This window comes from Anopheles merus, chromosome 2R (assembly GCF_017562075.2).
Source record: "Anopheles merus strain MAF chromosome 2R, AmerM5.1, whole genome shotgun sequence".
NCBI classification, from domain to species: Eukaryota; Metazoa; Arthropoda; class Insecta; order Diptera; family Culicidae; genus Anopheles; species Anopheles merus.
Genome location: NC_054082.1, coordinates 9529090 through 9542897, shown reverse-complemented (window position 1 = coordinate 9542897; position 13808 = coordinate 9529090). Strand labels below are relative to the sequence as shown.

Below are 13808 nucleotides of genomic sequence, written 5' to 3'. Positions count from 1 at the left end.
CCACCAAAGACGCAAATCATCTTTGGACTGGCTTTGCAGAAAGTGCAAAAAATGTTGACATGAGATGGCAATTGGTAAATATTTTAAAACTAGACCAAACCGTGTTTAAAGCATGCGTTGCCGATTGCAGCTTCCTGGGAGTGGCGTTGCGCTGAACAGCAGATTGGAGTTGCTAGAAAAGACGCACCATCGCCTCAACGGAAAAGGGCTCAGTGTTGCTGCAAAAAACGTGCAAAACTCCAACAGGAAGTGGAGGGCGAGAAAATGCGACGATCAGATATCGTAGACCCCTTTTCTATGAAGCGTCGAGCGAAGGGCAAGAATTTACAGAGCGTTTCCGCTGGGCATTTTACATCGGTTGGTTTCGCCGGGAGCAGGAAGATCTTGCACTGCTGCATTCCCTGTACTATTTGTTATCTTTCTTATGCTGCATTGTAGTATCGCAGAGCAGTGCACGTTGCTCTGCGTTCCTGCGTCCGCTGTCTGCAGTAAGCTTTTATCGCACTCTTGCCAACAGCTGCCGTCGCAAGTTTTGCTTTAGGACACGCTAAGGGTTTTTTGTTTTTTTTTTTTTTGCTCCACCACCACCCAACACACTATCAGCAGAGCGCACTAGGGGTGGAGCTGCATTCGATGCAAAACGTGACCGTCGCGGAAGATGTGGGCGCGCATTCGCTGGTGCAGCGTTGATCACGATCCTACACGTGAAGTAAAGATGGAAGGGCAAACTAATAAACAAACAAAAAAAAGGTTTCAAACCAGAACCAGAGCATTTGTCGAGCAGTGCGCTTCCGGCAGCTGCATCGAAGCAAGTTTGCTTGAGATAGCACGTACCAGAGCTATTGCTTGGAGAGAGAGCGAGAGCGAGAGATCGATGGGAACCTACATCAGTATTCCGCGTACAGATTCGTACCTTCCAAAAATACCAACCAAAAAAAAAAGATCATCAATCCCACAAATCAGTCACACACGCGATGCAACGAAAATTCGAACGGATTCCCGCTGGTTCCCCAAAATTAATAGAAAATCTTATTTGCCCCCAGATCCGCTCCAAATTCCGAACACACACACACACACAGAGAAAGAGGCTTGGCGAAACGAAGGAGACCGTTTGTTTTTAGACGAACGAACACACACATTCCGTGACCGGAGTATTGAGGTTGCACACAACAGTAAAGTAACGCGTGCTGCCCGTAGTACAAAACACGAGGAGAAACGTGGAATATGAGGGGGCCACTGCATGAGTAATCAAAAACCGCGGGGCGATTTCAGGCCGGGCACCACAAGCGGTCGGTCGAAATTGGAGCACAACGCGTTAAATTACCCCGTGGCCCACTCCTCTCTCTTGCGATTTAATGCTGCTCACGCTCGCATCGCCCAGGGCCCGGCATTAAGAAGTGCCCACGAAGCCCACCGACCCCCAGACAGCCCATTTGTTTTTGCCCAACAGTTTTTTGCCTCATGCGAATGTGCGTCGTCGTGGGGTTTGTGTGCCATTTGTGCCATTGTTTGGTAGCTTACAGTGTCGCAAAAGTGTCGAGCCTTGACCGACGACTGCATTATTTGTATTTTTGTTTGGGAAATTATTGCTGTTAGGCAAGTGAATGACCGAACGTGTGCGAAAAGCGATTGATTTTCCGCTGGTAAACATACTTGGAATGGTTGGAGCATTTTTTTCTCTATTCAATAAACTGCTCTAAATTGGAAGTCTTCACACAGTTCGTCTCAAAATAGCTTACCACTTACGTGCGAAAGGCTGATCAAATTCTTTTGCCTCGTGCGTTTCGATCCATCAACGTCAATGGCTCTCTCGCAGGAGGTCCTCTGTGACTTTGTTGATCTTTTTTACCTCTTGCTATCACCAGAACGGAAAGTGGTTACAAAACAATGTAAATCCCCACCGACGGGAACGACGCTAAAGCAAAGATTTTTAGAGGAAATAAAGCGAAGCGGCCGCAGCCAATGTGCGTTGCACCATTACAACTAGCGAGACACCATTGTCAGCCATTTGATCATAAAACTTTTGGCTACGATATTTTGGGAGAAAGCATTTTCTGTCGTACAGTCGTTGTAGCTATTCCAATTTCTATTCCGAAGCTCGTTATGGAACTCGTTTGAAGAGAGCCAACAAATCCAATTTTACATTTTGTCGTCGTACAAAGCATTAGGTCTTAAACCGCACACGATTCGTACACAGGATTGGAAGATTGTTATGTCACACAAGAGGATTTGTTGTTTCCACTTTAGTAGAATTAATAGAACTAGAATTCCTAAAACTAGAACTAGAACTAGATCCCCTAATTGTGTGATTTTTTTTTGGAAGAATTAACAATAATTGTAATACTCAAAATATCTTTAATAATTACAATAAAATATCGTGTGTAAGCCTCAAATAATATGGAGCAGTTTTGAAAAAAATGCTCCACTCCTACCATGCCATGATCGGCCGTCCAGCGATAGGTTTTCGCATCACGCACGCGGCCCCCTAACAGCATAAACATAGCGCACCATTTATCACATCACAACCACAAAGCTCGCATGCTCGATAAGCATTACCGCGCTATCATGCTGGCAATGCATGAATGGTTTGTATCGTTTACTTCCTCCATTTTCGCCCGGTACCAATTAAACTGATAATGCGTACAGCCACAGCATCCACGCTCTGTGTGCAATTGTGTGTGTATGTGTGTGCAGTATAACGTCAACGTGCCGAAAATTTCCCAGCACGAAGCCACCACCACCGTGTGAGGGAAAGGCACTCTTTTCCTAACGCTCGGCAAGGGTGAACCGCGCGAACGAGCGACGCGGGATCGGGCAAAATCGATGCAATCAACTAATTACAATCACGGGAAAATAAATTCAATCAAACCCCGCCCGGTCCCGTTGCTGTAGGGGGTGGTTCCTCCCTTCCATAATCATCGTCATCATCAGCAGCAATCGATCAAAATCAAAAAGCCTGCCCCACAATTCAAGGTGCGCGCTAAACTCGTTCGCAGACAACGCCTATCGCAGGGTGACACATCGCCGTGCAGTGGAAAACCTGAATCGAAGCCCACCGGAGCGGCGACGGGGCTCTAATCGAGCGGGAAAAGCGGAAGAGCGTTCTCGTGGGAATGCTGCCACCCCACCCACGATTGGGTGTTGGGATGGTAACCCATCTGTCAGGCAGCAACTGCTTACGTCACGAGTGTGGCGCATGGAGATGCAAAAAAGGTGGGATGAATTATTTAAAATCAAAAGAGAATGGCTGGGGAAGGGGACACGTCCGTCAGCATTAGTGGGGAACTGGGATCATCCGTTTTGTGTGTCTACTTTCGAAACGGAAGCAGCGGAAAGTGTCGTGTGCCAAAAATAGGCATCGCAAATTGGTTGAAATACCTTGAAAAAAAAAACACACACCGTGTACAATATTTTTTAAAAAGGGTATTGCCATCTACTCACAAGGATCCTGGCGAGCACTGAGCTGCTAAAACCAATTCCCGTTGTTACTCCTCGTTGTCACGGCGAGGGAAAGTAGCCATTAGTCGGTGGTAGAGGTGTGGCAGGTTCGCCAAAACGGGACGCATATTTAATGGCGTCATCGTAACGTAGCAAAGACCGTTGCCACCCCGTAGACGGGAGGACGACTTCCTTCCTTTCAGCAGTTAAAGGACTGTACACGCGTGTCCGGTGTTGTTGGGGGATGCGAACTCACGCATACACCTCACACCATCAGGGGGTCTTGGTGGTGGTGTTGGTGGTAGTGGTTGCTGAACCATTGTGCGACCTTCACCCACACAGCCAGCACAACACGCCGTGAGAGATTCGAACGCTCTCACTGAACCACGCACAGACGTACATGGGCTAAAAATGATACAAATTGGGTGTGTGTAGGAAGCATGCCAGAAGGCAAAATAACCAATAGGACATGATGAGTTTGTTGCTCTTCGAACACAAGAAAACAATAAACGTAATTAAGAGTCCTCCGCATCACCACTCCCGGTGCAATACGTCAACGAGAACCGCGAAGGATATGTCGGAAGCAGAAACAGCGAGCAGGATACAGCCACAAACACAAACATACAAAGTGAGAGAAAGAGAGAGAGAGCGGGAGTGCAAATTGCGTGAACCATACGTCACGCGTGTGCGTGCCATCCCGTACGGTGACGTATCCTTGTGTAGGTGCGGTGTCCTTTACTGCGTGTAGTACAAAAAGCGATACGCGTTGTTCCATTCTACGTCCACACACACACCATGCGGTGAAGGAAAAAAGAACCGAATCGCCTGCCTTGAAGACGGTGCATGCCGGTGGGAAATAAAAATGGGTAAGTTGTTCTGCCGTGGGCTGCAGAATCGTCGCATCCTAGGATCGATTCTACTCCAGACCAGAGAGATCTTTGGTGGAAAGCGGATATTCTGAAATACGCTGAACGAGTTTTTTTTTTTTTGAAAGCTGGAAATTGAACAGTAATAATGTCATAAAGCGTATCCCTTTCCTTCCTGATATAACCCAAACGCGTGTTACAAAAATAACAGAAAACTTACATCCACAACGGAAGCAAAAAAACAGACTGAACCACCAAACATGCACACACACATATCCCACGTTTGACGTCAGCAGCTGTATTGTTGTTTCTCCGCGTCCAGGCGGAGCTGCCTCACAGCCAAGTGGGAGAAAAATCAATCAATTTACTTTGCATCGTGTTGCCGCCGCCTGCCTGCCTTCGACACGAAATCTCACACAACTTCCGCTCTAGTTAGGGGGGAATGTCGAGCATTTTGCTATCTGACATAATGTTGACATTGTGGTAAGTTTCTCTTTCCCAGTACGGGCACACGGAGGGCCCAGCCAATTTTCTTCTCAGCCCTGAGAGCAAAGGGCACGTACAAACAGAGAGAGAGAGAGAGCGAGAGAGAGAAAGAGAGGGAGAATTTCACTTCAGATGCTGTCAACAAACTTTCTCCCAAGAAGGCCCAGGATGCTGTGCTTCTGCTGAGTCTCTCCGGTATTCATCTCCATAGAAGTTCCCGGCTGCGAGCGAACTGCAGGAGTGAATGCATCGTTTTCTATAACATTTTTCCAAAAAAGTGTAAGGCAAATTAATACCTTTTCCTCAATATGAAACATATGAACACGGCCACTAATGTTGGGTTGTTTTTTTTAATGTTTTGTCGGAAAATTTTACACAGCTTGAGAGAGTGTTTGTGAGAATGAGAGCGAGCAGAAAGAGGCAATGTTTGCTTAGAGACACGAAACGGAAACGTACCTCGGTGTAGACGGTGCTGTTCGGATTGAACGTATCGTTGACCCGGTGCAGCGTGATGTTGATGTGCGGCACCGAGTGCAGCAGCTGCACCAGGAAGGACGGTGCGGGCTGATGATGCTCCATGATCACGTTCCCGTACTGCATCGCGTCGCTGCGGGAGTTGAAGCAGGGGTTGACGCTGTTCTCGCGCACTTCTCGCGCCGACCGTGCCTCGTCGTCGTGCTCCGCCACACACCGGGCGAACAAACGCCGCTTCGTTTACCCCCAACAGACTCGCGCGCACACCGACACACACTCGCACTAACACGTGAGCGTGCGTGTATTTTGGGGGTGTGCAAGTGGTGTTGACTGGCTGGCTGGTAGCTGGCTGCTGGTTGCTGCTGTCTCGACCGACCTAACTTATCCGCAAACGACGAACCGCACTTGCTTCCCTTAATGCCGCATTTTGGGCAACGCAAAGCACGAGGTACACACGTACACTCACAAACACAAGTAGATCATATACACACGCGCAACACACACACACACACACACACAGCACACACGATGAGGAAGGATATTCTTCTTCTACTTTTGCACTGCCACACTCTGGGGATGCTGTGAGCTCTATTTTTTGAGAATGTGGCCCAATTTTTAAAACATTTCCTCCCCCTACCGCACTGTACACACTCACTTACGCAGAAGGAACTGCCCAAAGCACCCACACACACATACAAGCTATCTCTGTAGATCCTTTTTTGTGCACTGCTCCGCAAGGCGGATTGAACCGGAATGCTTGGGAATTATGGTCAGCGAACCCTTCCCGAAAAAACCGCTTGGACGCTGGTCTGCTTCCGACGGCACGCTACTTTCACTCACTCGTCGCACACCAGAATATCCTTCATCCGCCGCCGCAAAACGCGAAAATATTTCATCGTGAACAGACACACACGCACACACACCCACACACAGTTACACACGTACACAAACACACACGCGCGCTAGCGCAATATTTCCCGCAAGCTGTACAAGAGAACAGGAAGAGAGCAAACAGGACATGCCACAGAGCAAAGGATGAATAATCAAAACAACCAAACGCACACACACACACCCACACACACACACACGCGAGGAAAGGAGTCGAATGTGTGGCGAACCCCGTGTATTACTTCGATTGTTTCAATACACTCGCAGGGGCGGGCACGCGCACGTATACCTACACCACCATCAACACACGCACACGCATACAAATGGCGTGCAAAAACGTCCTCACAAGCTGCACAACCACCAACGCAGCTACTTCAGATGTCAAACTAGGGATGCTGCTGGTGGCGGTTAAGGACTCTATCCGAGCGAGCCATGACTTCTTGACAGCCTCACACAGCTTCACTGTGGTAGTGTGTGGCGTTCCCGTTGCCGTAGCGGAATCGATGGGGTGGGGTTTTGAACCGGAAAAAATATCGCCGACAAGACTATTTCGCATGGTACGAGTCGGAAAAACCAGCCACCCGTTAACACGCGCACAAACGCACGTGCAGCATTTTGAAGCCATTCAGCATCAAGCAGGATCTGTGCGAGCATCACACACACACATATAGGCACTCGGCACGCCTTGCGTAGAAGGATGCTACGTAATCAAAGTAATCCCTGCCGGAAGGATAATCCGATGCTGTGATTCATCCATTTACCCACGGCTGCCGTGCCACTCGGTTAATGGTGGATAATGCTTTCCCAGCCCTCCCACTAACCTCGCCAACAGAAAAGCTGAGTTCCATGGCAAATCAGCCAAAAACTCCGGAAACAATTCTTCGCTTGCCTCAATTAAAAGTCAAGAGAGAGCGAGCTTTGGGAAGAGCAAAAAAAAAGAAGGAACACAAGAAGAAGAAAAAACCCTCACACGCCGTGACTTTTCACACCGTCCCGATGTGTCTCATCCCACCCAGCTCGCCAGGCTTCTTCGTCCTGGCAACGCGGCTCCGGGGCGTGCGTACATGCGTGAACGAGACGAATGCAGCCTCCGGGATGGATGCTCTTGAGCCACCCCTGGTGCTTTGGAAAAATGTTTTCGCTTCCCGGAATGGGGTTGCATTCAACTTTGCACCACGGGCACTACCACCCCAGTACGTCCCGGCAGGACATCTTGCGGGTGTCGCGTCAAGAAAGGTGCGGCTTTTCCAACAGTTTGCGTCGGTGGTGGTTGTTGCAGGGCGTTTTTGCGTGGTGGGTGTGTGTGAGGCTGGTAAAGGGACTAAGCAAGAGTGCCCTTCGATGCTGGCTCACAGTACACTTCACATCCCGTAGGCATGCTTTTGGGGGTTTGCTTTCAATGTATCCGAAACACACGCTGAGCAGCGTACTGTGTGTTGCACGCTACTCCGGAGAGCGAGATCATTCAATTTCACTTTTCACATCCCATACACTGCCGTGCTTTGCGTCGTTTTTTCACGCCATATGTATGCGAAAATGAACGGAACACTTTTCCATCAATCTATACGAACGTTCACGGTTGTAAAAAGCACCAGATAAGGCGACTTTACCACACAAGATACACTACTCACGCAATTAAAACTGGAAAATAGCACGAGCGACACCAAAACACGTCCGAACCAGCTCACGGCTCTGTATTTTTTATTTTTTTCCCCGTGTATTTTGGCGTGTTGGTTCTGTGCAGAACTGAACCCGGGGGACTATACACACAGCTTTTGAAAAAATCCGAATTTTGCCGATCACGTTCGAAACTGTTCTAAAAACGATTCGTATCTGCAAGAAAGTTTGCTAGTACTGTTTATTGTTCAAGATAATTTTAAATTTTGAACTGGCCGTTTGTAGGGCCTGACATGCAATTTAAAAAAATGTTTTCTCAAATTTACCAAAAAAGGCAACAAAAAGAGGGTTCCAGGACTAATAATTGAAGCAGACTTGTAAATAAATTTTAATACCTGCATTACTTACGTACAACGATGACCAGAAATGCATTTTGTTGAATGTTCTAAAAAAAATCCCATTGAGAAGGTTAGGTATAAAAAGTATCTTTATTTTCATTACAAATGAGGTATTGCTGCTTGATTAATATCGTGCACGTGCGTGCGTGTCCGCCTAGGTATACAACGGTGTGCGAACGGAAAGAGTAATCATCGTTCGAGAGTGCTTAAATGTTTGGCCAAGCGCCTCCGATCAAATTTTTGCCCCGGTACCGGAACGTGAACGTTTTGATCGTGAACGGTTTGCCGTTGACCGCCACCGGGCACTCCTTGTCCGGTCGCAGCTGGAAGCATACGGTGTAGAGCGCAATCTCCAGCTCGGGCGACGTGCCGACAAACAGCGAATTGGACGGCTTCTGCAGATTATCGAACGACAGTCGCACCTTTGCAATTTCTCCTTTCTACGGGCGATAGAAGGGGATAGGGTTCAGTAAGTGTGGCAAAGAAGAAAAGTCCCCCCCCCCCCCTCCAGCAATAGCTTACCGTGCCCAGTTCCATCTTCTTGTTCCAGCCCTTGTAATCGATGCGGCCCGCCTTCTCCATGTCGTACACGTACAGCCAGTTGTGCAGACCGATCATCGTGCCGTTGCTGACCTCGTTCAGGAACACGTGCTCGAAGCCGGAGCTGCCGATCTTGCCGTTGCCGCGCGAGTACAGCGTAAACCAGATCGTCTTCAGCAGCTCGTGGTGCGTCTTGGGATCAGCCGTCACGACGCCCTTCTTCTGCAGGAACAGCATCGCCTGGCGCATCACGTTCGTGGCGAGCAGTGCATCAACAAAGTCGTTCTCCTCCTTCTTCTCCAGCGGCGTCACGAACTCGTTCGTCATCGTGTCCAGCTCGTAGTTGTTGAACAACGCGTGCATCTTCTCGATCGTCGGGATGGCGTAGATCTTGGCTTCGTCCACCGTTAGGAATCTGTAAGAACAGGAAGAATGTTGCTTAGCATTCCTTTGGAGACATACCGGTAACAAGAATAGAGAGAACGTACGGATTCGGTGCCTCATCGGTGTTGACAAAGGACGACGTCTGCTTCTGGTAGTTGATCGTAACGAACTTGCTCGGGCTGTTGTTATCCTTCGTGAACAGCAGCTCCGACAGTGCCATCAGCTCCTCGTCCGTAGCCGGCCCATCACCGATGGCACCGGCGGCGGTTGCGGCCGGCGTACTGCTAACCTTCTGTGCGCCGGGCGTTCCGGGCGTGGTAGGTACGAAGCTTACTCCCGGCTTGCCACCCGGCTGTACGGTCGGTGGAGTGCGTGTCCACGCGTTGGCAACGGTGGACGTCGGAACCGGAGCAGGCGTGGGGCTGCCACTGCGAGCCGGTGGAAGTGCTGGGAAAGCATCCTTCGATTTCGGTGTAGTCGATGTCGTGGCAACCGTGCTAGACGCAGCAGGCACCGCCTTTACAGTGGTTGACGTAACACCAGCAGCAGCAGCAGCAGCAACGGGCGTCTTTGCCGTAGTGCCGACCGAACTAGGAACGGCGGACGTCTTGGCTGTGGTCGTAACAGTGCCCGGCTTTAGTGTCGTTCCCGCACGGGCCGTGGTCGACGGAACGACGGTGGTAGTGGACGTTTTATCCTTCTTGCCGAACAGCCCACCGAAGAAGCCCTGCTTCTTTGTGGTCGGTGTCGCGACGGTCGTGGTGGTGGTGGTCGTAGTCGTTGTAGTGGTTGTCTTTTCCTCCTTCTTTGAGCCACCGCCGAACAGTTTGCCAAAGAATCCCTTCTTCGTCGTGGTGGACGGGATCGGCGTCGTGCTGGTGATGACTCCAACCGTTGAGGAAGGCGGCGTTACGTTCGGGTCAACCGGTGCGTACGACAGGAGCGCCACGTTCGGGTCCTCTTCCTGCTTCTTTTTGCCACTGCCGAACCATTGTGCGTCTGGGGGAAGGGTAAGCAAAAGCAGCAGCGACGGTTAAATGGTTCATCAATTGAGTAACGCTCGTCTCTGTCCACCCGTTACTTTCACTCGGCTCGGTAGAAAGTAACAGACTTATGCAACGATACGCTATTTACACGGCAATGTGTAAGTGTCAGGGACAAATATGTTAAAAAGCATCTTAAGTGGAACTAAGCCACAATTAATTCCACTTCCAAGACACACACACACACACACACACACATTCTAATTGCATTCGCTGGAAGGAATGTCCATTCGATTCTAAAATGCTTAATCGTTGTTAGCCCGAGAAAAAAACCCCAGATCTGATTGCTTGCCCTTTGGCTGCGGTACTTAATGCGTCTCAAGCACAAACCAAGGTTCTCGTTAAAGCACGTGGCACGTTTGAGAAACGATTGCACCGTTTACAATTCAAAACGGTAGTACCATTCGAATCAAACTTTCATCTCTGTGTGCTTCAAGGCGGGGAAAAATAATAATACAAAAACCAAAACATAGCAATTCCGGGTAGAAATGCATTCCGCTTGATGAGGTGGAAGTAAACAACGCGCCACGAGACGGACTCGACGGAACCCGCCGTCCACCGTGACACGCGAAGTGGCTCGAAGTGTTAATTGATACGAAAGAGCAAAACGCTCGAAATAGGGTCAGTGGTGGCCGCGCCGGGTGGTTCAGGAAGGTCAGGCGATTGTGTGATTCGGTGCTGCCCTCCGATTCCGAAAGACGGAACCGACGAAGCACGGTCTTTGCTCAACCGTGCCGTAATTATCAGAACATGTACCGATGTTTTGGTGATGGTACCTGATTCGCCTGACAAGGGTGCTCGATTTTGATATGTTTCAAATTGACCTTCACCTTACCAAGCAACGATCACCTCGGAGTGATCGCCGGAGCAGTGGAGCCGAGTGAGACGTGCATCATGTTCAAGTTTGCATCATTTGCAAGTTTAACCGGGTTCAATTGAATCAATCAATTCGGAATGAAACACAGCGCAACCTTCAGGCTTCGGAGGTCGCTTTGCTAATTTATGCACCGGATCGGATGACATCACACACAGAGCAGCGCGATCGTTTAAGGTCCGATCACCATCGATTCTCGTGTTCTGCGCTGTCTTGTTTTCCTCTATTTTGCTCTGACAAACAAACAAAATATAGCGCGTAGCTTTATCATACATTACCTATCGATATTGCTAGGCATAGCAATACGATCGTCCCGAACTGCAGTGTCCTCATGATGTTTGTGGCTTCTTTCCCGTGCTGTGCCTTCTATCTTCTAGCAAAGCTGTAAACAAATGCAACACAAACACACACGCACAACATTAAACATCCATTAGACGTCGATCGGTTTCTACACACACACACACGGAGAGCAAAAAAACAACAACAAAAACACCACACCTGAGATGTATTGGTATTTGCCAACCTGAAGAAAACTGAACCGTACGATCCAACGAACACCAAACAAATGGCAAATAGGCGAAACGAAGATCGGAACGATCTCCCACCCAGCTCAACCAGCGGCACTTCTCTTGGTCTCTCTCTCTCTCTCTCTCTCTCTCTCTCTCTCTCTTCCTCTCGCTCACCGCCAGCTGATCGGACGGAATGCGCGTCTCTATTTGATGGCAGGGCTCGGGCTCTTCTCGAAATCTCGGCAGGCTCCCGGGGCCAGTCCATCGGACTTTCTTCGTTCCCTCTTTCTCGCCCGAGGAACTTCCACTGTGTGCGATGACCTCTGCCGTCGAGAGATCGACGATTATCTCACCTCTGGAGCGCTGAAAGGCCTTGAAAGCCTTCTCGCAATCGGTCTAGCCGATGCGGGCTTTCTTTCGTGCTCTCTTAGCTACTCGCGAGCGAACTTCTTCAAGGTGCTGGTCCGGCAGAGCATGCTTAATGGGACACAAAAAAGGCATACTTAGCTGCAGCGAGCCAGGACAGCTTTTGTAGCATCTATTTCGGTATCGTCTCGCGTTCAGGGGTAATCTCGCTCGATGCATTCGCGTGGATGCAAACAGATACGTGTTTTTATTGCTTACAAAACAGAACACAGATGTTGAGGTATGGCAAAACAGAAGTGTGACACTATCAAACATGCATGCTTATACTATAAGCTCTATTGCTAGTCATGATGTGGACGAGTTTTATGATCGTAATTTCTTTAGCACACCTCTTTTTATACACCTTTATAGAACTAGTGTATATGTAGCTCCAAGCAGGCTTCCAAATCGAGTTTATTCCTACATGTTGCTATGGCAATATATTCACATGAGTTAATTAACACCTGGAACATTCTACGCAATGGACCTTTTTGCGCAAGAGCATACCGATCGATACATTTGATAGATATGCAAAATAAATTATATGTGTTTTTTTAATAATAGTTCTATACTCTCAGTGTTTACACATGAATTATCGCTGTTTCCTTCACATTACATTGCTACAGTACACTGCACTGCCGGTGTGAGGGGAATTCGATTAACTTATTACAGTTTAATTACAATTTCATTTTAATTGAAATGAGCATGCACTCTTATCAGCTTTGGTATGCTGGATAACTCGTCCAGTCAGTGGATCAGTCACTCGTCTAAAACGAAAGCGCAATGAATCTTCGGGCAGAGTTTCTAACGACAGTGTTTTTGCTCCAAGCGGTGGCATCACTTGCAAACTCAACTCCAGCTTTGATCGCGTTCGTGAGTGATGCTTTCGAACAATCGATCCGCACCCTATATCTGGTCAACCTTCCACGATGGAGCGTGTTCGATCAGCTACACAAGCTACCCTTTCCAAAGATACTATTTGATGGCAATAGGAGCATTGGCCAGTTGGATCAATCTCGACTGGTGCTTATGTACGTGAACCTCACGGATGTGGTAAGTTACGAATGTTACATTCGGGAGGCATTGGAATTGAATGTGGAAAGTGTCTGTTCCATCTTCCAGGGAGCTCTCCAAGATTCATTTTTAACCACGTTCCACGATCTACCAGAGACCTCGCCTTGGAATGCACGCGTAGTTGCACTAGTGGAAGATCAATATCTGGAAGACAAGAGGATATTTGCACTGCTTAGGACGTTATTCAAACACTGCGGTATCTCATACTGGTCCGTCACTTCGGTTCAGGGAGGATCCTATCTACTGTATAGTCTGGATTATGGAAACACATCGATCACGGTTAAAGCGCAGCTAAACTTCGAACAAACGTACACCTACCGGCGAATGTTCATCAACCATCAGCTGCTGATACACGTTCAGGCATTAATATCCTTCCCGTACACCTTCGATAATCGGCGGGCCGCGTTGGATGGGATCGATGTTGTGCTATTTTCGCATCTGTTCTACTACTTACGGTGGGATTGGCGGGAGGTGAAGGTTACCGGTGCTTCTGCGAAGCAAATGTTATACGTCAGCATAGACAGGCTGCTATCCGGAACGGTAGATCTGATGATAACGCGCAGAATAGCGGATGCACCCTTTCTGCCCACGATTGCCGTGCCGGAGCTGATCCGCTTTTGTTTGGTCGTGCCGAGAAAATCCAGTATGGAGTTTTTCAACAACTTATTTCAACCCTTCAGCACTGACCTGTGGACGTTGATTGGTTGTGTTTCCTTCCTCCTGTACGGTGTGAAGCTGCTCGGGGAAGGTGATACAAAGGCCGGGACGCTACTTCGAACGCTTACCCACGCCAGTCCGTTGCATCGCTTCGC

At 48.8% G+C, this 13808-nt stretch overlaps 2 protein-coding genes across 5 annotated transcripts in view; both read right to left on the bottom strand.

The window, feature by feature from the left end:
* Positions 1-7896, bottom strand: part of LOC121603511 (protein tweety-2-like) — a 44785-nt gene extending 36889 nt beyond the window's left edge. For 2 of the 3 annotated variants that reach the window (XM_041932346.1, XM_041932348.1), the window contains exons 1-2: positions 7784-7890; positions 5247-6248 (exon numbers count right to left, since the gene is read on the bottom strand). In XM_041932346.1, coding sequence (XP_041788280.1) covers positions 5247-5390 — 144 coding nt within the window. In that variant the 5' untranslated portion in view covers positions 5391-6248; positions 7784-7890. Of the gene's footprint in view, positions 1-5246; positions 6249-7762 lie in introns of all 3 variants that reach the window. The other variant, XM_041932347.1, reaches the window with a different exon arrangement.
* Positions 7897-8238: 342 nt separating this feature from the next.
* LOC121589459 (poly(U)-specific endoribonuclease homolog) lies at positions 8239-11640 on the bottom strand. Of its 2 annotated transcripts, none has more exons than XM_041908403.1 (5): positions 11532-11640; positions 11287-11390; positions 9196-10090; positions 8690-9122; positions 8239-8607 (listed from the first exon to the last, which is right to left on the bottom strand). In XM_041908403.1, the coding sequence occupies exons 2-5, from the start codon at positions 11339-11341 to the stop codon at positions 8374-8376; spliced, it is 1617 nt and encodes a 538-aa protein (XP_041764337.1). In that variant the 5' UTR covers positions 11342-11390; positions 11532-11640; the 3' UTR covers positions 8239-8373. The 2 variants fall into 2 exon arrangements, with proteins under 2 accessions (XP_041764337.1, XP_041764336.1); XM_041908402.1 differs by having other exon boundaries at positions 11507-11627.
* Between the last annotated feature and the right edge of the window lie 2168 nt (positions 11641-13808).

Excerpts from the sequence above, each read along its gene's own strand:
- LOC121589459 (XM_041908403.1), bottom strand. The coding sequence starts at position 11,341 with ATGAGGACACTGCAGTTCGGGACGATCGTATTGCTATGCCTAGCAATA. Across the intron at positions 10,091-11,286 it reads ATGCCTAGCAATATCGATAG|ACGCACAATGGTTCGGCAGT; the intron begins GTAATGTATGAT and ends CCCTTCCCCCAG. Across the intron at positions 9,123-9,195 it reads ACCGATGAGGCACCGAATCC|ATTCCTAACGGTGGACGAAG; the intron begins GTACGTTCTCTC and ends CTGTTCTTACAG.